The sequence below is a fragment of the Pan troglodytes genome, chromosome 16 (assembly GCF_028858775.2).
Source record: "Pan troglodytes isolate AG18354 chromosome 16, NHGRI_mPanTro3-v2.0_pri, whole genome shotgun sequence".
NCBI lineage: Eukaryota > Metazoa > Chordata > Mammalia > Primates > Hominidae > Pan > Pan troglodytes.
Genome location: NC_072414.2, coordinates 42230038 through 42257994, shown reverse-complemented (window position 1 = coordinate 42257994; position 27957 = coordinate 42230038). Strand labels below are relative to the sequence as shown.

At 46.1% G+C, this 27957-nt stretch overlaps 1 protein-coding gene across 4 annotated transcripts; it reads left to right on the top strand.

Annotated features, from left to right (window-relative positions):
- Positions 1-43: 43 nt before the first annotated feature.
- On the top strand, positions 44-23811 carry HDC (histidine decarboxylase). Of its 4 annotated transcripts, none has more exons than XM_510396.6 (12): positions 44-177; positions 2377-2549; positions 7276-7389; positions 8246-8368; positions 11112-11246; positions 11503-11646; positions 12111-12177; positions 13002-13164; positions 13256-13346; positions 17432-17530; positions 22512-22613; positions 22750-23811. In XM_510396.6, the coding sequence occupies exons 1-12, from the start codon at positions 147-149 to the stop codon at positions 23494-23496; spliced, it is 1989 nt and encodes a 662-aa protein (XP_510396.1). In that variant the 5' UTR covers positions 44-146; the 3' UTR covers positions 23497-23811. The 4 variants fall into 4 exon arrangements, with proteins under 4 accessions (XP_510396.1, XP_003314713.1, XP_009427376.1 ...); XM_009429101.4 differs by having other exon boundaries at positions 59-177; positions 12897-13164; positions 22750-23590; XM_003314665.5 differs by lacking the exon at positions 17432-17530.
- The last annotated feature ends 4146 nt before the right edge of the window (positions 23812-27957 follow it).

The following is a 27957-nucleotide window of genomic DNA, read 5'->3' as shown; positions in this document are numbered from 1 at the left end:
AAGAAAGAACCCTTTAAATAAAGGGCCCACACTGGCTGCCAGGGAGTGCGCAGGACTGGCAAGAGGGAAGCCGGGCTGCTCCACGCCTTTCACGCCTTCCACCTCCTGCGTGTCCATCTGTGAGAAGGAGCCAGAGCCCAAGGGAGATGATGGAGCCTGAGGAGTACAGAGAGAGAGGTGAGCAACGGGCATCCCTGGCCCTCTTCCCTGCTGCTACTCCTGCAGGAACGGCTGCTGGTGGGTGGCCCTTAGATTCTGGGGTGACATTTGATGGGAGCATTAGAATTGCCTTCTGAGAGTTGGCACCAGCAACATTTTTTTTTTCTGCGAAAGGAATGTGGGATCGGAGTGTAAAACTTTTCTCAACCACTCTTTCATTCTCCCTCTCATATACCCACTCTCACATATGTCCACACTACCGTGCCTTGCTTTTCCTCCCCACTTTCCCACAAAATTGAGGATTTGGATCCCTGAGCCACTAGATGGGAAAAGGGGATTGTTCATATTCTGAAATAGAAAAAAATTTTCTCAATATTCTGTAATCACTGCAAATCCTTTCTTTCTTAACATTCATTCCTTCATGTGTGAATCTATCAGTAGCGTTCTTTCATTTAGTCATTCATTTCATAAATATTTAGCAGGTGCCTACTCTGTATCAGGCAAAACCAAGTGGTTATCCAGTTTTCAGGCATGGATCTCCCTTAGCAGGAAAGTAGGTAGTTGCTTAAAAAAGAATCTTGAATGTCTATTTCTATAATGTTTTATATCCTCCTACTCACTAATTAGTGTGCATTAGCTTATTCCATTGCTTTCCTAAGGCACTGTCAGCTGAGAGCAAGTTCCTGTGGATATTTATCTTCTGAGTGGAACACAAATACATTTAGCACTGTTCCTGGATCAGTGGAGGGTTAGGTCTAGAGCTCTCAGATCTCTGGTGGGGCCCTGCTGGAGAAGAACCAGGATGTGAGAGGGTTGAAGGGGAGCAGAAGGAAGATAGAATGGTGTGGAAATCTACCTTTGTCTCATAAGTTTTGTCTGGGGTTGGTTCTGTTCTTAAGAACTTTGCATAAGCTGATGCAGAGGGGAGAAACTGAGTCCCCTCTCCTAGGTAAAAGCAGCCCAGGGAGTACTAAGGAATGGATGTTGAGACAGACAAAGAGATATGTACACACACACACACACACACACACACACGCACACACAGCAACAGAGGCACTGAAGACTGCAACCTGAAAGAATAAATAATTTGCAATAGTTTCAGAGTGTTCGACTTGACTTTTTTTTCCTTCCTTACTCATATGTTCATTCACTTGATACATTTTTTTTAGCATCTAAAAAATATCCTAAGCACTGAGGTGTTGATGGAGGCAGCAGGAGGGAGAGAAAGTCATTAAGATTTGGTGCCACATTTCCTAGGCCAGGGCAGGGGGCTTGGTCTGGATCCATGGTTGTGCTTTAGGGATTCTGTGAGCCTCAGAAATTATACACAAAGTTCTGTGTATATGTAAGCCTACAGTTTTAATCAGATTCTTGAATTAAGTCCTCATATGAGTCCAAAAAAGATGAATAATAACTGATTCAATGGGGATGGTGAAAAAATAGATTTTTTTGTCCTTTGTCGGAACTGGGCATGGAATCTTTCTATCTGTGCTAACAGATATAACTGGTGGGTGTGTGTGTAACAATTTTTGGATACAAAGAGCTATAGAGTTTCTATTGAACCTATAAAATAGTTAATAGATGTTCTGTTTCTGAGAAGGAAAGAAAGGTAGGAGAGACAATCAAAATTGAAGTGGATAAAGGAAGGGGAAAGAAAATGAAACGTTTCACTTTGGCGCAAGAGTTTTGTGCTTTGGAGATTTTCCTTTTTGTTCATTTGCTCACTTAGAAACTCCCTCCATCATTCATTCACTCCCTCACTCTTTTTTTAAATTCTGAAGATAAGGTAGTGCAGGGGATCAGATCCTACCCTCGGCCCATGAATCCGTCTCTCTCTTTTTTTTGAGTCCAGGCTGGAGTGCAGTGGTGCGATCTCGGCTCACTGCAACCTCCGTCTCCCAGGTTCAAGCGATTCTCCTGCCTCAGCCTCCCAAGTAGCTGGGATTACATGCACCTGCCACCACGCCCGGCTAATTTTTTGTATTTTTAGTAGAGAGGGGTTTGACCATGTTAGTCAGGATGATCTTGATCTCCTGACCTCGTGATCCGCCTGCCTCAGCCTCCCAAAGTGCTGGGATTACAGGCATGAGCCACTGTGCCCGGCCAAATCCGTCTCCTTCTTTACCAAGTCTCTTGGCCTGGACCTGAGAGGGATGGGCACAAATCGGTCAGGCCCAGTCAGGGGATTTCAGCCTGATTTCTCTATGTCACTTCTAGGGAGAGAGATGGTGGATTACATCTGCCAGTACCTGAGCACTCTGCGGGAGAGACGTGTGACACCAGACGTGCAGCCTGGCTACCTGCGAGCCCAGCTGCCTGAGAGTGCTCCTGAGGACCCCGACAGCTGGGACAGCATCTTTGGGGACATTGAACGAATCATCATGCCTGGGGTGAGACACAGTGACCACAAGGGCAGTTCTGGATTTCAGGGCACAGAAGGGTGGGTGGTGGCCTGGAGAAAGACCTGCTTTGGGTCAGCTTGGGATGAGAATGCATCCTTCAGACACTTGGCCACCAACACCCCAGCCCATCTGCTAGGCATGTGGAGGGCAGGACTTTGACTGGTATTAGGTTTCTTTTTCTTTTTTTTTTTTTCCCAGTTGTGCCATGGCATGAGGTTTCTGATGCCAGGGCAGGGCTGGCCAGAACACCTGCATTCCAGAGCACAGCCTGGCAGAAGTGTGGAAGTCTAATGGGATGGGTGGAGAAGTGAACATTTTGTCTGAGGGGAAAGGACAACTGTGGATAGTAAGACAGGGGAGAGGAAGCTGGAGGTAGTGCCTGGCCCTGACGACGGAGCCAGAGACTCTTCTATACAGTGTCTGAGACCACACCAAAGAGAAGGAAGTGGGGAACACATCCTGGCAAGGACACGCTGGTGACCAGGTTGCGTTGGCCCAGGAAACTGAGTGGGCCCTGGCAACCCCTCCTGTCCCCTCTGAGGTCTGGTGATTGAGCTGCTTTTCAAGAGCAAGAAGGGACTTTCCCTGAATCATTGATACTTTCCATGATGGAGGGTGCAGCCTGGGATAGTGCTGGTGGGGCCAGGAAGCTGATGGAAGCTGGCTGATGCATGGGCTTGAGCTGGAGCCTGCCTTGATGGGTGGTGGACACCCCTGACCACTGGCGGGGAGGAGCTCTGCCATGGTGCTCATGCTAAAGTGGCATCGACTCCCTTCCTGTGGCGGGGCTCCCTGCCATGTGCCAGCTCTGTGCTGGCCACATGACATGCTATCTAATTTAATCTTCCCAGTGGCCCTGTTTTACAGATGAGGAAACTGCTGATGCTCAGAGAAGTTAACTGTCTTGCCCAAAGTCACAGAATTAGTACCTGGTAGATCCAGGATTTTACCCTAGACCAGTCTTACTTCACAGGCTGTGCCGTTTCTCCTACCCTCTGTCACCTCTACTGGTGGGTGCCTGAATGTGCCTGGCTAAGCCTGGGCCCCTAGCATTGCCTGTCTGGCTCCACACCCCCACACAAGCTGTGTCTTCCCTCTCCCTGCTTGAGGCATTTGTGTTCTGAACCACACATGTTTAGAGGCTCTTCCTGAGGCCAACTTGAGGTTTGCCTTCATCATTCCCAAAGAACTTTTGACTTCAATGTGACAAAAAGGCCAGGCGTGGGGGCTCACACCTGTAATCCCAGCACTTTGGGAGGCCGAGGCAGGTGGATCACCTGAGGTCGGGAGTTCAAGACCAGCCTGACAAACATGGAGAAACCCCCTCTCTACTAAAAATACAAAATTAGCTGGGCATGGTGGCACATGCCTGTAATCCCAGCTACTTGGGAGGCTGAGGTAGGAGAATCGCTTGAACCCGGGAGGCGGAGGTTGCGGTGAGCTGAGATAGCGCCGTTGCACTCCAGCCTGGGCAACAAGAGCGAAACTCCATCTCAAAAAAAAAAAAAAAAAGTGACAAAAATATGCCTAGAGGCAGGGGTGGGAAAATATTCAAACTCAGAAAGTGATGGCAATTTTGACTTTTTTTTTTTTTTTTTTTTGAAGCAATAGAGACAAGGTCTTGCTATGTTGCCCAAGCTGGTCTCCAACTCCTGGGCTCAAGTGATCCTCCTGCCTCGGCCTTCCAAAGTGTTGGGATGAGAGGCCTAAGCCACTGTGCCTGGCCATGAGGGCAATTTCATAGAAAGCCACTCATCTCTTTGACCATTCAGCCTATTTCACAAGCATTTTTTGAAAATGTCAATATCAGTAAGGCTTTATGGAGGCTAGATCCTGATAAGATTATCTCCTGGATTTTATTCTGTAAAATGTAATCTGCTGAGGGGCTAACTGTAATCTGGGAGTGAGACTGAAAGCAACTGTCAGAAGAGGTGGAAATGAGCTGATTCATTTGATCAAAAGGAATTCCAGCAGTTGCTGTGGGTATGGTTGGTGAGGCTCATTTCTGGAAAGAGGTCTGTTTGTTTTTGATAAGGGCTCTTCTGGCTATTTTATCTTATTTATCTTACAAGAACAGACTATTGTCTCTTGATAGAGCTAGGAGGTAGAAGCCCTTCTCTGGGGTTTCCAAAATACTGTCACTAAGGACAGTGATAATGACGGTCAAATCTCTCAACTCATCTCTCAGGCCACACCAGCCTCCGAGAGCTGGCCTGAAAGCAGTTGGCCCTTTGCTTACTCATTTTGCTCAGTGCCTCATTGAAAACTGAATTAGTTTTTCTCTTCCTGCCACCATCTAGAAAATAAGAGAAGAAAAACTCTCTTTCCCCTTTAATTCCAACCCTGGTTAGACAATCCTCATTTACTTTTCATGAGAGAGAGAGAGCATCCCCATGGGAAAAGTCAGGACACCACCCTGCTCGGGTGTCTGGGCTTCTGCCTCATTGCGGTCACCTGTCCCTATGGGGTATGTGTGACCACAGGGATGTGGCCTCTCTCTGTCAGCCCCAGTTCTCGCCTGCAAAACAGAGATAATGTGTAGGTCCTACCCCATAGGGACCTGTGAGAAGTAAGTAAGAGAAGGCTTGGAGAGCAGGAGATGTGGTTATTACCGATCATGACTCTTGCATGGTGAAAATCGGAGGAAGAGGTTTGATTCTCTGAGTCAAGTCAGGATATGTGATGTGTCTGTCACCCACATGATTAGTTTACCGTTAATGTTAGAGCTTAACATTTCACACATTTCTTGCCCACGCCTCCACCCACACAACAACCCTAGGAGACAGGATTTATTTTACGATGAGAAACTGAGGTTGAGGGAGGTGCAGGAGAGGCTCCTGGTCTTATGGGGTCTGTACTGTAAACACTTTTTGAGACCTCCTTTTGAAAAACAAAAAAGAAGGAGGCCGGACACAGTGGTGCATGCCTGTAATCCCAGCACTTTGGGAGGCTGAGGCGGGTGGATCATGAGGTCAGGAGTTCGAGACTAGCCTGTCCAACATAGTGAAACACTGTCTCTATTAAAAATACAAAAAATTAGCCAGGCATGGTGGTGGGCACCTGTAATCCCAGCTACTTGGGAGGCTGAGGCAGGAGAATCTCTTGAACCTGGGAGCCAGGGGTTGCACTGAGCCAAGATGGCGCTGCTGCACTCCAGCCCTGGTGACAGTGCGAGAATCTGTCTCAAAAAAAAAAAAAAAAAAAGAATGAATCTCAAAAGAGACCCACACAAATGGTATGTTGGAGCTTAAGTTCATTAGCTTCATGGTAAATCTACACGGTCACACAGCTGGTTAGGGACTGAGGTGGGATGGGAACTTGTGTCCTTGGACTTAATTCTTAGGCTCCTTATACTATACACACTGTCCAGGACAAGGTCCTTGCTCTTGAAGGACTCTAAGTATGTGTGGACAGTAAAGAACAGGATGATGCCCTAAGAGGTTATCAAATGAGTCCTCAGTAGAGTGAAACATCTAGAATTCTAGAGTTCCATCGCTCAGGGAAGGGATCGAAGGGGGCTGTGGGAGCTGGGGGAGAGTTCGAGGAGGAAATGAATATTTAGTAGCTTTCTAAGAACTGGCAGGTTTTGGAAGGTCATGTCTTTATAGAGAGTGCCTTTCTATCAGGGGACACAGCATTGCTCAAAGACATAAATGCAGAAAGGAACAGGGCATGCTTGCAGAGCAGTGAGATGAGGAGAGATGAGATAATCCATGAGGCCGATGAACCACCAGGGCTGCTTCCGAGTTCTGATGGGGGGCCCTTCCTGCCCACTCAGCTCCTCCTTACATCCGGTTTTGATTGTGGGCTCAGGGCTTAGCCTGGAGGTTGGCCTCCCATACACTTGGTCTGGGCTCTCCTCTCTACCGTCTCCTTTCCTCACTACATTCCCAATGTGATGCTTAAGGACAGCTTTGAATCCATTCACCCAGACCCTCTGAGTTGCATGCTCAGGGAGCTCAGTGCTCCATAAAACAAAAACAAAAGGTGCCTTTTGCAAGAAACTGGATGAAACAAGTAGTCTGCTTTTCTGGAGCTCATAGTCTGCCCTTCCTTTTTTTTTTTGAGACGGAGTCTCGCTCTGTTGCCCAGGCTGGAGTGCAGTGGAGCGATCTTGGCTCACTGCAAGCTCAGCCTCCTGGGTTCACACCATTCTCCTGCCTCAGCCTCCTGAGTAGCTGGGACTACAGGCTTCTGCCACCCCACCTGGCTAATTTTTTTGGTATTTTTAGTAGAGACGGGGTTTCACCATGTTAGCCAGGATGGTCTCAATCTCTTGATCTCGTGATCCACCTGCCTCGGCCTCCCAAAGTGCTGGGATTATATTATAGGCATGAGCCACCGCGCCCGGCCTGCCCTTCCTTTTATTGCTGGGCAGGGGCGGCATGAGGGGTAAGTACTGGGGACTAATGTGAATACCACCCAGAATCCCACAACTGGGTTACTGTAGTGATTTTCCTTTTGCATATTTCCTTCTGGATTTTGCATATATGAAAAGGCTCCACTGATGATCTAGCATAGGACATGGGCCACATTAGTGACAAGAACACCAGTGAACAAGTCTGATTTTCATGGAGTTATGTCACTTATTTCTGCTTAAAAGTGTCAGCCCATCTCTAGAGTGACACTTCACCTTGCCAGAGATGGTCTCTGGAGAAAGAAAGCCTGCTGGAAATGCCTCCTGGTGCCAACTCTGTGCATGCTCTGCCTCCAGGTGGTACATTGGCAGAGCCCCCATATGCACGCCTACTACCCAGCCCTCACCTCTTGGCCCTCCCTGCTAGGAGACATGCTGGCTGATGCCATCAACTGCTTGGGATTCACCTGGGTGAGTAGCAACGGCTGTAACTACTCGCAATGGGGAACGTAGCAGGGAGTGGTATCCTAGGGCAGACATATTTTGTCTTGGTTTCTGAATATGGCTCCACAATAAATATTAATGAGGGCTATATTCTTTAAGCTTATGCTTTATTTTAATTTCCTCATCACATCTTTTAACCCTATGGAATCACGAGTATTGATCCCATTTTATAGGTGAAGAAATCGAGGCTTAAGCAACTTATCTCCCCCAGATCATACAGCTCATAGAGACACAGATAAGACTTGGATACAGATCTGGTTATTGCCACAGTTTGTGACCTTACCTAAGCAATTTCATGCCTATTGAGTCACCACTTCCTCTGTGCTCTTGTATTTGAGTAGCTGGAGATATGTCCTAAGACTTCCCTTAATAACCCCTTAAGCACCACTCAGCTTTAAATGGTGCCAAAAGCCTTCCAGAACATCTTTTTATTTTAAGCCTGAACTCCTATGGGTGTGTGGGTGGGTGGGCGGGGGTATTCATATCTTTTCTAGGAAAACTTCCCCCTGGGCATTTGAGGACTTCTCAGCTATGTATTTTAGCGACTTGGAGAACCAAATCCAAGCCAACCATTTCTAGGGCTGTTTCTCCATAGAGCCTTGGAGAATTCGCCTCATTGAGGGCAGCATGAATCCAAAACCCCACATTATTTTCTCTTTTGGTTGACAGAGAGTGGACCAGGAGAGAGGCACATGGCCTAACATGACCCCTTCTCCAGAAATGTTCCCATTGACACCATCAGGGGCAGACATGTTTCTGGAGCTCGTGGGGGCACCTCAGTGCCCTGGGGCTGTGCAGTTTGAAGTTCCTTTTCCTTTCTCAGGCATCCAGCCCTGCGTGTACAGAGCTGGAGATGAACGTCATGGACTGGTTGGCAAAAATGCTGGGACTTCCAGAGCACTTCTTGCACCACCACCCCAGCAGCCAGGGCGGAGGCGTCCTGCAGGTACCTCCCTTGGCAAAGCTTCACCTAGCATGGGGGCTAAGTAGTGAAAGACAAGCCAAACCCTAACCTGGCAATTCTCCCGTTCTCCATGGAGTTTCCCCCACATTACCCACACCGTCATCACCAACAGCACCATCATCACAGCTTCCACCTCTACTCCCACCTCTGCTTCTGCTTCATTCACATGTACTGCTACTTCCTTTGAAAGAAATTAAAGAGCCAACACATGATCACATTTCCAGTATGACTTGATTCAGGTTTCTTAGTCTATAATCTGACAATTCCTTTTTGGTGTCCCATTTTGTATCTCACGGTGAAAGGGGAAAGGAGAAGGCATGGAGAGGACTTCTCTTTCTCTCCCTGCTAGGTTCAGGAGATCCCTTGCAGTGAGAGCAATTAACAGCATAAACTGATTAACGTATCCTCTGACCCTATCTTCTGGATACTTGTCAAATTATGGTTCTTCAAATATTTCTTTTTTTCAAGAGTAGCGCCATGGAGTGGAGCTTTCTGGGTGCCTCCCATGGACCACACACATTGTTAGGTGCTTTTGCATCTATAAATCCTTGACGTTCATGAGGGCTTGGTTCTAAGACCTTTGAGATTCCTCAGATTCTTGAATTCTACTTTAATGTATGTTTCCTGGTTTTATAATCTATGAGACAGAGATAATAATACTATTTCCCTCAAAGAGTATATGCAAGGATTCAATGAATTCTTTTTTTAAATAAAAATCGTGGCTGGACATGGTGACTCACCCCTGTAATCTGAGCACATTGAGAGGCTGAGACAGATGGATCACTTGAGCCCAGGAGTTCAAACCAGCCTGGGCAACATGGTGAAACCTGATCTCTCCAAACAAACAAAATTAGCTGGGTGTGGTGGCATGTGCCTGTAGACCCAGCTACTTGGGATGCTGAGGTAGGAGGATTGCTTGAGCCCAGAAGATTGAGGCTGCAGTGGGCTATGATTGTGCCACTGCCCTCCAGCCTGGGCGACAGTGTAAGACCTTGTCTCAAAAAATAAAAAAATTGCCATGTTGCTCTGAGATGAGAACCAGGAAGTTCACTGGGTCCTCTTGCTAGCTAAGTGACTCCCTCTCTCACTGCAGCCTTGCAGCAAGATTAAAATCTGAACCTCGGAAGAAAGACAAATTGCTGCATGTTGTGGACATTTTGGATTGTCAGCAAATAGTTACAACTTCAGATATCATATTTGGGAGAACATGCTAAATGTCTGCGGTACATGATCTTGCTTTTCATCTGATTATCTCAGGAACCCTGCCGGTGAATAGTACCATTTCCCAATGTTTTGAGATAAGAGCACTGAAGTTCAGAGAGATTAAATAATTTGCCCTAGCTTACACAGCTGATAAGCGGAAGAACAAGGATTCAAACTGATGCCTGTCTAAATCCAAACCATGCTTTCTCCTGTATCGTCAGCCATGTGAACTTGAGTTAGTCCCATCACCTCTCTGAGCATCACTCTCCTCATCTTAGTATGACAAGAATCATAATTATCTCAAAGAGGTGTTGTGAGGAGCAAGTAGAATGCCAGAAAGTGTTTTGTAAACTATGAATTGCAATACAGATGGAAGGTGTTGTTACCATTATTATTATTTTTAAAAACAGGGCCTGGTTCTGTCTCCCAGGCTGGAGTGCAGTGGAGCCATCATGGCTCACTGCAGCCTCCACCTCCTGGGCCCAAGCAATCCTCCAACCTCAGCCTCCCACGTAGCTGGGACTACAGGTGTGCACCACTACACCTGGCTTTTTGTTTTTTGTTTTTTTTGTAGAGACAGGGTCTCACTATGTTGTCCAGGCTGGTCTCAAACTCCTGGACTCAAGGGATCCTCCCAAAGTGCTGGGATTACAGGTGCGAGCCACTGCACCCAGCTGATTATTATTATTATGCTACATACTTCTTTACATAAATAGCTTTCTTTTTATGGAGTAACTCCCAGGCACTTAATATCTGTGGGATCTGGTCCACACCACTCTCCATGACAGTGTCTGCCAGGCATTTTTAGCAGGATTCTATCAGCTGTAGGTCACTTGAAGATTTCAAGAAGCAAAGACATCAAAGACTGGGTGAATGAATGATAAGGAACCATAAAGACTCCTGTGAAGTTTCTGAGGTGGCCCCGAAGATTTCCACAATCATGGCCAGAGCAAAATCCTACCCAACCCTTGTTTGGATAATCTATACTCCCATCCTGGGAAGCAGTTAAAGGGATGCTCTCCATTTCATAGACAGAAAAGAGTCTTCTGGAGGGGAAATGTTAGCCCAAGGTCACAAGAGCTATTGACAACTAAATGGGCCCAAGTCACCAGCCTCTCACACAGGCCAGGATCCTCTCTTCCTGGGGAATCAAACTCCATATCCATTTGTGTAATAAGCTGAGAGTTCTTCTTTTAAATATGTTTTACATGGGGAGCAAACACATCCAGGAGGGACAGAACATTCTCTTTTTGGTTTCTGTGGCCTCTGTAATAGAGAGGCTGGTATTAGGTGCAAGCTTATTTTAGAAGGCAGAATAGGAATGAAAGTTGGGGAGGGACATGGGCACCTTGGGCAGGAGGAGCTGTGTATTTCCTTCTGTGAATAGCTATGACACACACACACACAAACACATACACACACACACACAGAGAGAGAGAGAAAAAAAAAAAAACTAGAAAACCTGGGGAAATTTGGCAAGAGAATACAGAAAGGCTGCCATGATAATCCTTTTCCCCTGCAGAGCACGGTCAGTGAATCCACTTTGATTGCCCTGCTGGCAGCAAGGAAGAACAAAATCCTGGAAATGAAAACGTCTGAGCCCGATGCTGATGAGTCCTGCCTAAATGCCCGACTCGTGGCCTATGCCTCTGACCAGGTGAGTTGCCCGACGCAGGACAGCCCTTCGGGTTGGTGCTTGGCTTCTGGAATCTTGGTCCTTGAGCAATTTTTTTCTAGACGTGAGTATGCTGGGGTTCTGAGCAGCTCAGACATGGGAGCTTGTCTCCAGCAACTGTAGGGAAGACAAGCTTCCAATGATCATATTTGGTTCCCGAGTCTTAGGCTTCAGCAGTTTCTGGGGGGTGATCATTCCAGGATGACTCTTTGCTGACAGGTTTCTGTGGCCCTTCTAGGCTCACTCCTCTGTGGAAAAGGCTGGTTTGATTTCCCTTGTGAAGATGAAATTTCTGCCTGTGGATGACAACTTCTCACTCCGAGGGGAAGCTCTTCAGAAGGCCATCGAGGAAGACAAGCAGCGGGGCTTGGTGCCCGTCTTTGTAAGTCAGGATATATGCCTAAGCTTAGAATGATAGAACTTGGATGTGAGGAAGGAATTTTGGCAGAATTCAGGTAAGTAACATGCTGCACACAAAAGCAGAAAGGTCCTCCCATACAGTATTTTACACATCATGAGGTGCTATCCATAGGTGTGTTATGGAATAAATTTTGTGGGTCATAACCAGCATTAAAAAGAAATATAGTATAAAATATTAGAGTGCACACATATAGCCAGAGTATGTATTGTTTTATGAAACTTTTTTTTTCAAATACACACGTATACATGTACTAGATTGTTATATAAAATGTGTTTCTTACGAGCCATGGTAAAACACAGTCTGAAATATACACTGTTCTGGTGGGATGGATGGGAGTAGATCACGTCTGTGGTGAAATCTTTCTCAGGCCAAATGTGTCACACGAGCCCACCCTCCTGTGTTAACTTGCCTTAATTTTCCCCTAGGTCTGTGCAACACTAGGGACCACTGGGGTCTGTGCATTTGACTGCCTGTCAGAGCTGGGCCCCATCTGTAAGTATCTTCCCTCTCTGGCTAGGAAGACAAGGAATACATTTTTAAATGTCTCCTAAAGCAAGGACCTGAAACCAGCTCTATGGGATTATTCTTGTTCCTCTTTGGTCAATGCAGAGACATGGGAAGAACCACCAAAGGTCATGAGGGTCTCTTCCAGGGATCCCTGGACATTGCCTTTCCCAGTGGTGTGACAAGAGTTAGAGGTGGCCTACCTTGCCTTCTGTCCTAGGAGGCGACAGTAGGAGAGCCTTCAGTTTTCTCATCCTCTTACTTGTATGTTGAACTTTACTTAATGCAGGCTATATCCAAAATACAGTGTGAATTAGGCTAGAATAGAAATGCTTTCTATTCTACCTTCAGAAAAGGAAAAGGGTAGGGTAGGGGAAATCATGGGAGAGATTAAAGGCAGAGAGGAAACCCAGATGGGACTGTTTAATCCCCAAGCAAGAAACCACTAGGAAAGAGAGATACCTTCCCTCTAACTTTTGTATTCGGTGCACTGACATTGCTCTCTGTGCTGGTGGGAAATTGATTTCTGTGCCAGGATGTTCTAGGCTGAGGCCAAGAGGGTGCTGGCCCTTTACCCAGTGGAAGAAAAAGGCAAGGGTGAGGCTTTGTAGACTTTCCCGTTAGGAGGTAATGATGCCTCCTTCAGCCCCACTTCTTCAAACTGACTCCACCTGCTCCCATCTCCACACCCTCCATTTCTCATTTAGCCAAAGCACATCATCCTTGCAGCCCACCACTCAGCTTGGCCAGGTGCGAGACATCTTTCCCCACTTCATACCTCCCCTCCGGCCAGGTGATGTTTGCCTCCTCAGGTGCCCGTGAGGGGCTGTGGCTCCACATCGATGCTGCTTATGCAGGCACTGCCTTCCTGTGCCCCGAGTTCCGGGGGTTTCTGAAGGGGATTGAGTATGCCGACTCCTTCACCTTTAATCCTTCCAAGTGGATGATGGTGCATTTTGACTGTACTGGGTTCTGGTGAGTGTAGCAGCCCAGCTCCGAGCACGCAGGAACGCCTTGCCTCCTCTGGAGAGACCTCAGCCACTAATGCCCATTTGGAAACCCACAGGGTCAAGGACAAGTACAAGCTGCAGCAGACCTTCAGTGTGAATCCCATCTACCTCAGGCATGCCAACTCAGGCGTGGCCACCGACTTCATGGTGAGTGGCCAGGGATGGGCAGCCTGGTGGTCTCGGGTGGCCAGTGGGAACTGTAGGCGTCTGACCCCCCAAAATCTGTACGGTGGCTCCCTTCAGAAGGCAGCACACTATGAGCTCATCTCATAATACTGCCAATGCATACCTTGGTTTCTAATTGTGCCTAAGTATATAGAATGAAACCCAGAAAATGGTTAAAAACCCTAGAAAATGAGACCAGCCTTTGAGGCAGTGTGCACATTTCCTGAATATTTGTGGCATTTTTTAATTCCCAGAAATGCTCTTCCTACCACAGGTGGACCAGTTCCTTCTGCCTCCATCTCGGGTCATCTTTTTTGTTTCTTACCCAGCAGCAGGGCAGGGTGGAGAATTTCCCTGGTGGGGAAAGAGCTTTCTTGCTGAAATCGCTTTTGTTTTTTTGTCCCTGACAGAGGCGCTGTGGGGCAGCTCTGTGGTAGTGATGGGCTGCAGGACTTGTGTGAGGTTCTGGAAGCCTCCAAGCATTCCTGACTTTCCCAACTGACTGCGCCTCAACTCTCTAACTCACTCTCTCTCTTTTCTTTTGTTTTCTTTCTTTCTTTCTTTCTTTTTTTTTTTTTTTTTTGAGACGGAGTCTCGCTCTGTCAACCAGGCTGGAGAGCAGTGGCGCCATCTTGGCTCACTGCAACCTCCGCCTTCCGGGTTCAAGCGATTGTCCTGCCTCAGCTTTCGAAGTATCTGGGACTACAGGCGTGAGCCACCGCGCCCAGCTAACCTCAACTCTCTTGATTCCACATCCTCAGCCAGTATTTTGCCTGAGGGAAACGAGTTCTTAACAAATTGACTCCGCAGTTTGAGGATGAGCCCTTCCTTTACTTGTAGGGGAGACAGGGATGTAAAGGAATGTATTACACATAACCTGGCCAACGGAGGCAGCAGAGCAGAGTGGGGGCAAGCTTGGTTTGGAATTCCATTCCAGCAGTGGCCCTTTGGGAAACTAACTGGACCTCTCTGAGCCTTGCTTTCCTTATCTGTAAAATGAGAATAGTGGCATTGATTCATAGGGTATTGTGAAGCTTAAATGGGAACACGTGTGGATCGCCTAGCAAAATAGCCGTGTGGCAAGTGCTCAATATATGGTAGGCATAGTATTTCTGAAAGCTCTTCTTTGAAGCTGCAGAGATTTGTTATGACAGTGGTTAGGCATGTAGATGCTAAAGCCAGATGGCATGTGTTGGAGTCCTGGCTTTCTGTTTACTAACTTGTGTGACCTCGGGCAAGTGACTTAAACTCTGTGTCCAGATTTCCTCTTGTGTCAAATGAGGCTGATGACCACAGTTCTGGCTTCTTAGGCTTGCTGTGAGGATTATACAAATTAATACACTGAAGCGCTGAGAGCAGTGTCTGACCCCTGTAAGCGTCCTTCCTTGTGAAGAGATGGTTTTATCTTATCTTCTTGGACAACTGAAGTGTGTTGCCCTTTTAGTCTTAAAATAATAGCTTCGTCATCACTTGATTATACTGGCTATTCTCCCTTGGACCAGTCCACACCCTCTTTAGATTTTTGAAGCTTTTGGATTAGAATTGCAGCGGTAAGCCTCACGGCTTACTGGTGGTGACAGCAGACCCTCTAGAGGTAAAGAAAGAAAAATAATGGTTCTTTATCTCCACTGCTCTTTCTGGTAGGTTTTCAGAGATTTTTAACGAAAAATTTAAAAAATTCCAGAACAGCCCAAGGGTCAGATATCTTTAGGGATAACTGTAGGTTTGCTTCCTGAGTGTGAATTGATGCCCATTCTCCTATGAGTGTATTTGGGTCATCATAACTGAGGAACATTATATTCACCCTTGCCCTTTTGAATTTCATGTTACCGTTTAAATTCATTTACCACAGTGCCTCAGGATCTTCCCGGGGTTCATTCCTAGGAGTTTGGAGATTTTACAGTGCTCTCTGTCTTCCAGATAACTCATAAAAATGTTAGAGTAAACTCTTCCCAGCCCTGCTCTGGGGAACCTTATTATTTTTACCTCTCCACCCAGAAGGCACTGCCTTACACTTACCCTTCCCCCACCTTTAATCCTATGGATTTGATTTTCAAGTCCATGAAGAAACTCCTAGAAAAGTGAAGTTGCTATCTTTTTCATGATCCTGAGGGTCCTCAGAGCTACTCTCACCTGGGCCCAATGTCTTTCCCACCCAGGTGGCTGCAGCTTTGAACAGAAGCTCAGTCATGCTCTGAGATGAGCCAGAAACAGGGCAGCATCCCAGGAGAGAAGACTTAGGTGCTTAACCCCTGGGGTCCTGGAATCACCTAAAATCAGGGCTAGATTCTCTGACAGCGGAGAAGCTCCCTGTTTTCTGCATCTCACTGGACAGAGAGCACCAGTGGAGGGAGCGTTACCTTAGCCTTGGCAAGGGAGCCCTGCAAGGACCTTACAAGGACACAGAGGAGGCTGGAGATGCCTCAAGGTAAAGAAGAGCCCTGTCAGGCTTTATACGTCCAGATTTTTTGATCCGACAGAAAATGTTGGCTAGAAGCACTCTGCTGAGTCAGCATGGATCAGTTTTGGAATAGTGACAAGAAAAGGAGCAACTGGGAATAAGGAAGATTGTGAAGAAATCAAAATAAAATCACCTCTGCCTATCCTGGTTTATTTGCTGGTAAAATAAAGTAGCTCTCTCTCTATATGAAATAAATTGGCTATAACTATCTGGAAACCAGAACCTTTTGAGAGATGATCCCTATCATCCGTTCATTATTCTCTTGGAGTGTCCATTGGACAAGAGGTGGAGTTGACACTTTCCTTGTTACAGCAATTTTGTTCCATTTTCAGGTTTTGATGCCTTCTGCTGGCACAAAAGCCCCCAAGCTTCTCCCCAGCACAACAGAGTTTTGCTTGGAAATCAAAGGCTTAGTAGTTTTCTGCTGGGGAAACATTGTCCATCAACAAAGGGGTAACATCCCAACTGTGCCTGGCTTAGGAAACTGGGGTGAAGGGTGAAGGTGAGGACATTTGTGAGGATTTGATAATCTTGTGTATGGGCAGATAAATACGCAGTGGGACAAACATTTATTTTTAGTCAACAGAAATTGTGGTAGAAACTTTCTGACGTTTGAGGGAGATGTCATTAGGAAACCACGTGACTCATTAGAATAACTGCAAATGTTTTCCAAATCCTCTGCTCTATTTTCAGATCTGAGAAATCAGTCTGAAATTGATTTGGAAATTTTCAGATGTATGGTGACTGCAACCTTGAACTTTAAGCTCTGTTGAATTTGGCCACCAGGAGCAAAGGGTCAATTTTCATCTAACAGCGGCAGAAATTTGGGTGCTCATTTGAAATCTGACAGCTGGAGTGATGGCTCTCAGATCACAGGAATCTCATAGGAAAATGAACAAGGCAGTGTAAGGTTAAATAGGGGTCATCTTGGCTCTAGACAGAAATGCTACTGTGATTTGTAGCTCACATTTTAAAATAATCTAAATAGCCAACACCTACTGACAACTTCTTCTGAGGCTCTTGGCGTTCTTTGTCCTCACACCACTTGCCCGGGAGGTGCAATTGGTTCTTTATGTCCCGGACTGATGAGCCAGTGAGGTGGCACTACCCAAGGTCACACAGCTAATAAGTGGCACAGCTGGAGGCGAAACCTAGGTCTGCAGGGCTCTAGTGTCTGCGCTCTAACTACTTTACTTTACATTTTGGGAGGAATAAAAATAGAACTTTATTTTCTGCTATTCAAGGAATATAGATTCATTTAGAGTAAAAATGTATTTCCCTTATGTTGAATTTCTGGGCCGGGATGAAATGTTTAAAGCAGCACTTTAAAGCAAAGTGCCCTTCTCATTGGTTCAGGGTAATGGACTTGACTTCCACTTGTCTGGCTCTCAGACAAGTCACTATTGGCCACCTTCATCAGTGATTTGGTCACACGATGGGGCAACCCTTGGGGAGCTTGGCTTACTCCTTAGCAACAACTCCCAGAGTCATGGTGACATCGTCCATCCCGGGAGGGCTGGGCAGGCAACAGATAATGCCCAGAAATGCCCGAGGGAATGGGGCACCCTTGTCTCTAACCTTGGGCACTGTGTTCCTTTGTTTCTAGCACTGGCAGATCCCCCTGAGCCGACGGTTTCGCTCTATTAAACTCTGGTTCGTGATTCGGTCCTTCGGGGTGAAGAATCTTCAAGCACATGTCAGACATGTATGTAGCATGCTGCTGTGGGGGCTGAGCCTGTGTTCCTCTGTTTTCTCATGGCGAGGAAGGCTGGTTTCTGCTTTGCAGATCTGCCTAGGAGACTTGCGGTGTGTGGTTCAGGTGTCTGGGCCTGTTCCTCGGCTCCTGGGACTTGATTCTCTTTGTTAACCAGAGGAGCGCTGAGCACAACATGCCCTGAGGGCTGCCTGATGCCTGTCCTCTGCTGAGTGTCTCACCGTTTCCCTTGCTGTCACTGAGCACTGGGGAGGGTTGGCCCCAGAGTCTGGTTTGCAGGAGAGAAAGAGAAAGTAAATCAAGGGGAAGTGTGTGTGGCCAGGGTAGGATCCTATCTGCTTTGGAATTACCTCAATGGTCACAGCTGGCTGAATATTTTAGCACTATTATGATTATGCCTGAAATAAAGCTCTCCTGGCTTGGACAGGTAGACCTACCAAGTCTGGAACAAACCTCCCTGCATCAACAGGCATTTATTGAAGGCCTATTTTGCTTAATTTATTTCTATTCAATTCAACAATTACAAGGTATTGTGCTAAGAAAGAGACACAGAGGTAAATGAGACAGGTGCAGCCTCTCTCCCATGTTCTTCATGGAAGAGGCGGGACTTAACTAAGAACTCTGGCCACTGGCGTTGTTCTCCCACTTCTACAAGAGTCCACATGCAAGACAAAGCCGTTGATAAAAGCAGTGGGGGAAGCTGAAGACACTGTCCTTTCTGCCTATGTGTGTTTTTGTCCTTCCACCTTTCCTCTAGGGAATTCCTTCTTGGTTAAACAAACACAAACCAAAACGAAGTGGTGGAAGCGGTAACTATGATTTTTTTTAACATTAAAAAAAATAATTATTATGCTTACGTAATAATTACATATATATTTATGGGGTATGTGTGAGGTTTTGATACAGGCATACAATGTGCAATGATCAAATTAGGGTAACTGGGTATCCACCACTCAACCATTTATCATTTCTTTGTGTTAGAAACATTCTAGTTCCATTCTTTAAGTTAGTTTGAAATGTACAGCAAATTATAGTTAACTATAGTTGCCTTATTGTGCCGCCTAACATTAGATCTATTTGATTGTATTTTTGCACCCGTTAACTATCACCTCTTTATCCCCCATTCCCTGCTACCCTTCCCAGCCTCTGCCAACCATCATTCTACTGTGCGTCTCCACGAGCTCAGTTTGCTTACTTTTTAACTCCCACGTTTGAGTGAGAACATGTGAAATTTGTCCTTCTGTGCCTGGCTTATTTTGCTTAACATAATGTTCTCCAGTTTCCTATGACTGGTTTTAATGTTGGTAATTTTACCTTTGTAATCACCACTGGTTGTTTACCAATGAGCAGCTGCCACCAACAATATTGAGGAACTTTAGGCACTTTGTGCTGTTTCTAGAAATGCAGACTCAAGACTGGAGGGTTGTGGGTGGGGAATGGTTGGTGGAGGTTACAAGTAATTAGGAACATTTTTTTGCTTACAGTTTGGGACTGGATATTCAATGTGCAGATCCTGACTAACCTCCCTTAGCACTTCTGTTTGCAAGTCAAACCCCTGAATTCCTATTAGCAACCCCATTGCCTACCATATGAGGCCCACACTCCTGGGCCTGGCTTTCAAGGACTTGACGATTAGCTCCTACCTTAGCTTGGGTATTTCATCGACCCATCCAGACCTCATGCTCAGTCCATCTCTGCACCTTCACCCGTGTCCTTCAACTGAACTACCCTCTCCTCTCCAAATGTTGTGAATGGATTAAATTCTGCTTCCACTAGAAGCTTTTCTGCCTATTCCATCTGTTCTGGTTTCTGCTTCATTAGCATTCCTGTGATCACCTACTCAAACACCTTTACAAAACTGTGCTCAAAGTTCTTCCAATGTCCCACAATAGAAGAAATGGAATTAAAATAAAGTTGTTTGATATGATTTGATTTTATCTCTTCAACTTGACTGTGATGATCATTATTGACACTTGCGTAATGCCTTCAATACAAAAATAAACTCTAGTTCTTCATTAGATCCTTAGCACAGTGCCTGGGGTGGTCACTCTAACCTGGCAAGGCTCAGAGGGAGTAATTGCCCTGCTTGAGGGAAGAAGGCCCGGGACTTTCCCTGAAGCCTCCCAATTCCAAATCCTTTCTTCATAGTTCTGGGCTGCTTTCTACTACACTGAGCTCTTGGAAAGTTATATAAAATTAAATTTCATATTTCTGTGTTACAGAGAAGTGCTTTAAAGAATGGATTTTTAGTTCTACCCTTTACTGTTTGATGACCTTAGACAAATTACTTAACCTTTCTATATTTGTCTGCCTTATTTATTTATTTATTGTTATTTATTTTTGAGATGAGGTCTCTGTTGCTCAGGCTGAAGTGCGGTAGTGCCTGAGCAACTGCAGCCTTGACCTCCCCAGGCTCAGGTGATCCTCCCACCTCAGCCTCCTGAGTAGCTGGGACTACAGGCGCATACCATCATGCCTGTCTACTTTTTGTATTTTTTGTAGAGATGGGGTTTTGTCATGTTGCCCAGGTTGTTCTCAAGCTCCTGGGCTCAAGCAATCTGCCTACCTTGGCCTCCCAAAGTGCTAGGATTACAGGCATGAGCCACCACCCCTGGCCATGCCTTCCTAATTTATAAAAATGAGAAAAGGATACTACCTCTCTCAAATTAAATGAGATAATATATATGCAGCCCTTAGCACAGGGTCTACCTACTACTCAGTTAAGTACTCAATGAGTACCTCTTCCTCTTCTCTTCTTCCCCTTCTTCATCATCTCCTTCTTCATCTAATTATAAATTGTCATCATCATCACCATCATCATCATCATCATCCTCATCTCCTATCACCTACAATAGGGATTGGTAAACATTTCCTATAAAAAGCCAGATACTAAATATTTTTGGCTTTGTGGGCCATACTCTATTGTAATTACCTCTGTACTACAAAAGCTACCGTAGACAATATGTAAACAAATGGGAATGCTGTGTTCCAAAAAACTTTACAAACACAGGTGGGGGCTATATTTGGCCATGGCTGCGCTGTGCCTGCCCTTGACCTAGAGCGGTGCAGGGCACTGGCAGCAGCTCTGCTTTCATGACCTGTAAAGTGGGGCTTTGGAGGTGGCAGTGCTGCCTGTGCTCTGTATTCTCCTCTCCCCTGACCTCTGCTTCTGTTGTTGCAAACAGCATGTGTTGTAGGAGGGATAAAAGCACAGTGGGAGGAGATCTACCTACTGTCACTTGTACCTTGGGAAAGTCACTTTCCCTTGGTTCCTTCTAAAAAATGGAAAGATTGAGCTGGGCACAGGGGCACGTGTCTGTAGTCCCAGCTACTTGGGAGGCTGAGGTGGGAAGCTCAATTGCTCCCACCATAGCCCAGGTGGGAGTTCTGGGCTATGGTGTGCTATGCCAATTGAGTGTCCGCACTAAGTTCGGCATCAATATGGTGACCTCCCAGGAGCAAGGGATCACCAGGTTGCCTAAGGAGGGGTGAAGGGGCCCAGGTTAGAAATGGAGCAGGTCAAAACTCCTGTGCTGTTTGAAACTGACCACGCAGGGGAGAAAGGGGCTGTGAGAAAGATTTGGAGAAACTCATTTCATTATGGTCAAAAGACAGGCTCAGGGCCAGACATGGTGGCTCATGCCAGTAATCCCAGTACTTTGGGAGGCCTAGGAAGGAGGATCGCTTAAGCCCAGGAGTTTGATACCAGGGTGAACAACCTAGTGAGACCACTGTCTTTACAAAAAAATTAAAAAATGTAGCTGGGCATGGTGGTGCATGTCTGTAGTCCTAGCTACTCAGGAGGTGAAGGTGGGAGGATTACTTGAGCTCAGGAGTTCAAGGCTGCAGTGAGCTTTGATTGTGCAACATGCCTCTGTACTCTAGCCTGTGTGACAAAGCAAGACCCTATCGCTCAAAAAAAAAAAAAAAAAGGGGGTTCAGCTAACTCCCTTGCCCTCTCTTGAAATAGAGCAGTAAGTATGAGAACTAACTGATAGAATTACTTAGCAAATATTTTATTGAGATCTTCTGGATGCTTGGAGAAATTTTTAAAAAGAAAAGAAAAGGCAAGTCCTGTCCTTGTTTAGTTAGTAATCCTGGGTTAAAAACAAAAAGCAAAAAACCCCAGGACATTTAAAAAGATGGTATGAACTTCAGTGGAAGATTAATATAATACAAAGCCTTTAACATTTTAAAATTGTAACAAAATATTCATACCATAGAATGTACCATTTTACTCATTTTTAGGTGTACAATTCAGTGGCATTAAGAATACTCACAATGTGGTGTGACCATCACCATTATTTCCAGAATTTTTTCATCATTCCGAGCAGAAACTCTGTATCCATTAACCAGGTCCAAAACCTTTCCATGATGGGTGGAGACAGGATGTGAAAATATGTTCTCTATGGAATGTCAGAAACGGGATGAAAAGGGCATTTGGGGTACAGGGTGAGAAGAGGTTTGAGAGGCAAGTGAAGCATGTAGGCTTAGGATGGGGCAGGGCCGCCACTAGCCCATATGGCAACTTGATGTGCACTACAAACAGGCATCTCTTCCTTTAGGCACACGCAGCTCGCATGAGGCACCTGGCTGGGAACGCAGAGCATGGACTGGGTTTTGGCCCTCACTTGCCCACTTGGCCAGTCAAGGAGCTGTGAAATCAGGAGTTGAGGCCGGGTTGCCTGGACTGCAAAGCACATGCCTTCTGGGTTCTGGGGCTGAGTTGAAAGAGGGCCCTGAGATGAGTTCTCGAGGTGGATCCGATGTGACAGGAAACAGGGCGCCATTGGAAATTTTCCAGCTTGGAATATGAGCAAAATCAAATGGAGATGACAATGAGGCAGAAGCCGCTTACAACGGCTGTGACGGGAAGATGGCCCTGGTTTAAAACCATTTAGCAGTCTGAAAGTTTATGCATAGTCTCTTGTCTGATGATTAATCTCAGTTCTTTTTATACTTGCAATTCCAGGGTACTGAAATGGCTAAATATTTTGAATCTCTGGTCAGAAACGACCCTTCCTTTGAAATTCCTGCCAAGAGGCACCTTGGCCTGGTGGTTTTTCGTCTAAAGGTAATACCATCTTCCAGGCCCCTCTGTGAATGATGTCTTGTGGTGCTCCAGAGCCTCTCGGAAACACAAATGCTGGGCTCTGGGGATGCTGACAGGGGGTGCGATGGAGACTTCACTTCCTTTATTTTTCAAACAGGGTCCTAATTGTCTCACAGAAAATGTGTTAAAGGAAATAGCTAAAGCTGGCCGTCTCTTCCTCATCCCGGCCACTATCCAGGACAAGTTAATCATCCGTTTCACTGTGACATCCCAGTTTACCACTAGGGATGACATCCTGAGAGACTGGAATCTCATTCGAGATGCTGCCACTCTCATCCTGAGTCAGCACTGTACTTCCCAACCCAGCCCTCGGGTTGGGAACCTCATCTCCCAAATCAGGGGCGCCAGAGCCTGGGCCTGTGGAACGTCCCTTCAGTCTGTCAGTGGGGCAGGAGATGATCCAGTCCAGGCCAGGAAGATCATCAAGCAGCCTCAGCGTGTGGGAGCCGGTCCCATGAAAAGGGAAAACGGCCTCCATCTTGAAACCCTGCTGGACCCAGTTGATGACTGCTTTTCAGAAGAGGCCCCAGATGCCACCAAGCACAAGCTGTCCTCCTTCCTGTTCAGTTACTTGTCTGTGCAGACTAAGAAGAAGACGGTGCGCTCCCTCAGTTGCAACAGTGTGCCAGTGAGTGCTCAGAAGCCACTGCCCACAGAGGCCTCTGTGAAGAATGGGGGCTCCTCCAGGGTCAGAATCTTTTCCAGGTTTCCAGAAGAGATGATGATGCTGAAGAAAAGTGCCTTCAAAAAACTCATCAAATTCTACAGCGTCCCCAGCTTTCCTGAATGCAGCTCTCAATGTGGACTCCAGCTGCCCTGTTGCCCTCTGCAGGCCATGGTTTAGACCCAGGGCCTTCAGCCAGAGTCTGAGGATATACTTCAGGGACTCTGTGAACCCCTCACAATTGTATGCTAACTTTGTGTGCTTATGTGTACATGCATTTTTCTTGGGGTGAGTTCATAATTTTAATCAAATTCTCATAGGGGTTCATGACCCACAATAGGATACAAACGAAGAGTTTAAGCCAGCATGATCCAGATGGGTTCAGCAGGCTGGTCAGTGAGAAAGGGCCGAGGGTAGACAGGCAGCTTCTGTGGTTCAGCTTGTGACATGATATATAACACAGAAATAAATTATGCTTGTCCCTGAAACAAAACATACCCTGTGTCACTTAATTGGCTGCTGAAACATTGATTAACCAGTCTGGGAGCTTAAACATATGTACTTTTTTTGAAGCATCAATTATGAGTCAGGCACTGTGGCTCATGGTTCATAAATGAGGAAACCAACGTTTAGGTCACACAGCTTTAAACAGGCAAACCCAGGTCTCCTGGCTTCCAGTGAAGCCCAGGCTGTTTCCACCATGCAGTACTGCTCAAGGTTGGACCTGAACAGGAGCTCACAGCCCAGCAGGCTGCTCTGGTCCTCCAGTACATTTAAATGTTTCCTTTCTAGGTTTGGAACTTGTGCATTTTCCCCTTTTTTTTCCTAGACCCGGTAGTCAAATAAAAGCTATGCTCACAAGTGGTTTGCCCATAATTAGTACAGAGGCCAAACACATAATTTTATTTCCATTTCAGATGGTACTTTGATAGGTTGTGACTCTGAAATGGGTTATGTAAAGAGTATTAAAGACAAACAAAGCTGGACATTAGTTAGAACTTTAAGGATAGATGTTAAACAGTAATATACTATCACAATAGGGAAAAGGGTCCCATGTGAACTGAACTCAACTTGGATTTGTGCAAAGGTGACTAGGCATTTCACAGGGTGAATGGGAGAATAGGGAGAAGGCCAGCCTAGACTTAGAAGAGTCAGGAATGTGGAAAATTACAAAAAGCGGAAAGTGGTTGATGTGAAACCCCTCTGGGTTTGCTAACTGGTGCTTTTTGAAGTAAGACTCTTACCCTCCCACAGAGACTGGGAGTCAGGGCCCTGTGTTCAGGGGTTCGCTGGAACAAACAGTTAATTCTTTCGGCAGCTTTGAGTTGTCTTAAGCAGGCACTTTAAGGTGAGCTAGGATCATCTTAGGGATGTGGCCTTGAGCTGTGAGAAACTGTGTTAGTGTTTGTTCAAGTCTTTATAAGCAAAGGTTGAGGCCTAGTCGAGAAGGGGGCTCAGAGGAGCTTAGCTAGAGTTTGGTCGAGAAAAGAATCTTTGTTAAGAGTTTAAAGCTTTTTTTTTTTTTTTTTTTTGAGACTAGTGCTTTCTCTCTTTCCCAGGCTGGAGTGCAGAGGCACAATCATGGCTTACTGCAGCCTCGACTTCCTGGGCTTGAGCAATCCTCCTGCTTCAGCCTCCCAAGTAGCTATTTATTTTTGAGATGGGGTCTCATTCTGTGAGTGCAGTGGTGTGAACACAGCTCACTGCAGCCTCAGCCTCTGAGGCTCAAGCTGTCTTTCCACCTCAGTCCCACGAGTAGCTGGGACTACAGGTGCACACCACTATGCCTGGCTAATTCTTATAACTTTTTATAGAGACAGGGTCTCCCTGTGTTGCCCAGGCTGGTCTGGAACTCCTGGGCTCAGGTGATCCTCCTGCCTTGGCCTCCCAAAGTGTTGGGATTACAGGCGTGAGCCACCATGACTGGCCTGGCTAATTTTTAAAATTTTTTTGTAGAGACAGGGTCTCCCTATGTTGCCTAGGCTGATTGTGAACTCCTGTGCTCAAGAGCGCCTCCTGTCTTGGCTTCCCAAAATGCTGTGATTATAGGTGTGAGCCACTGCACCTGGCCAAAAGCTGAAAACTAGCCGCTTGTTCTCTACTAGTGATCCCTGAGCTTTGCTGCATACTGGAATCACTTGGAGGTCCTGAAAAAAATACTGATGCTTGGTTCTCACTCCCAGAATCCTTGATCTAATTGGTATGGCATGGGCCTGGGCTTTGGGATTTTTGACGGCTCCCCAGATGATTCTAATGTGCAGGGACATCTGGGAACCACTGCTTTAGATTGACATGCTACTCAAAGCAGTGTGTGTGCCCCAAGCACTCCCTGCACTCCAAGCACTCAAAGCACTGGTGTCCCCAAGTGATTCTCATGCACAGTAAAGCTTGTGCACTGCTCTAAGCCAGTGATTGTCAAACTGAGTCCACATCAGTAACACCAGGAGGGCTTTGGCTTGTCAAAACACAGCTGTCTGGGCCTACCCTCTGTGTTTCTGATTCAGTAGGTCTAGAATTTTTCAGGGTCCAAGAATTTGTTGGTCCAGCAAGTTCCCACGTGCTGCTGATGCTGCTGGCTCAGGGACCACACTCAGAACTACTGGTCTATGACGGTACTCTCTTCCTGCAAGTACTAGGTGAGAGCTTAGTGATGCCAATTAGCTGTGTGACTTTAGTCATGTCACTTAACCTCAGGCCTCAGTTTTTTTCATTTATCAAGTAAAGAGGTTTGACTAGCTACTCTCTAGGATTGCTTTTCGTTTGCTATAGCAAATCACAATATATGTGTATGTATCTAGCAAGCAGATATAATCTCTAATTGATGTAAATTTCCAAGAGCAATTGCAGGCTTGTGATGACAAGGTGCTTCTTGATGCTGGGCCTTTCCTGGGGACTGCACTTTGAGCCACTTGAGCTAAGAGCTGAGCCTCAGTTAGTAAGGGATGACCTGGCTCTGAGGAACTGAGTTACCCACTAAGTAAGTGCACATGTTGTATAACTCAGGATGTCAGTGATTCCCCAAATGTGGCCCCCGTCCCACAGCATTAGCCTCACCTGGGCATTTGTTAGAAATGCAAACTCCAATTCTAGTTTGGGGGGATGGGACTCAGCACTCTTGTGCTGAGAACATTTCTTGGTGCGTAGCAGGCACCCGCTAAGTGCTTGTAGGGTGGATGTATGAATGAACGACACATTTAGCAAATTATCTCTTAGGTTGAGTGACTGCAGTCAGGTAAACCTATCTTTTTTTTTTTTTTGGAGATGCGATCTCACCATGTTGCCCAGGCTGGACTCAAACTCCTGGGCTCAAGTGATCCTCCTGCCTCAGTCTCCCGAGTAGCTGGGATTATAGGCACACCCCACCATGCCTGGCTAACTTTACCCATTTTAATACTGATTCTCATTAGCATCCATTTCAGTGGCTGACATTTCCTACTTTTATCCCCAAATTATTTTGGTGCCTATAGCATCCCATCTATGCACTGATTACAGGTTTCCAAACAATACATTTGAAATCAAAGCCCTGTTGGATAATTTACATGGATATCAGCTTATTTTTTTAAATTCACTTATATTTTCAAATGAGAATGACTTGTGCAGATATTTCTTGGGCACAATTTCTTACCCTTTTCAAAGAGAAAAATCAGTCTTTAAGGTATTATCTCTCACAGGTGATGGCTTAAAATTGTTTACATACATGCAAACCTAGGGGCTGAGGACATTGTGGGGGTGTCTCTATTTATCTCAATGGAGCTGTGTTACCTGGCCAGATTCAGGGAGGTATGGGGAAGTGGGAGACTGAGGAAACCATCAGGCTGGGAGGCAGAGCTGGGCAGGGTGTGGATGTGAGGACTTGGGTCTCTGAGTTTCTGACTGGAAGGTCTAAAACATGGGTCAAATGAGATCAGGGCAAGCAGGCTCTGGTTAATATAACACGAATATTCTGGCCAACAGTGTAAATGCTGACCTCTTACCCAAAAAGATACCCCTTGTGACACAGAATGCAGCCACTGCTCTAACATGACCCCTGCTGACAACCTGCTTCTCCTTTGACAAGATTCCAGGTAACACAATTGCACAATGTGATACTCAAAGGCTGTCCTATCTCCCACTACTTAGGTTCACATTCTCCTGTAACTCAAAGGCAGAGAGAATTTTGCAAAAATTCCCAAGTGCTGACCCACAAACAATAATCATTCTAATTACTGGCAAAATTCACAAAGGTGCAGCCTATCTAGAGTTTTCTTTAGACCCTCCTCAAGTCCTCAGTGTATATTAAGCACTCAGGAAATGTTTATTGTTAGGTATAATGAGTGGGGGCAAGGATTTTGGTCATGATTCTTCTTAAAGTCACCCAAAAGAGTGGAGAGAGTTAAAAAAAATATTTCTAGTACTCTGTTGGGGCTGGGGGTGGCAACACCTCTCATCATATATCATTGAGAAGTCCTAGAAATGTTTGCCTGGGGCTTTATGGGGACTAAACTGGGGGAGAATTAGCACGCATTACCAGCTCCTGGTCATCTGAAGATGTCCTCTAGGGAAGGAAACTCCATGACAGAAACTTCTAGAGAGGCTGTGGTAAACTTGGGCCATGCTTTCTGGATGTGAACTCAATGACCATGATGCTCCCATGCCTAGGAC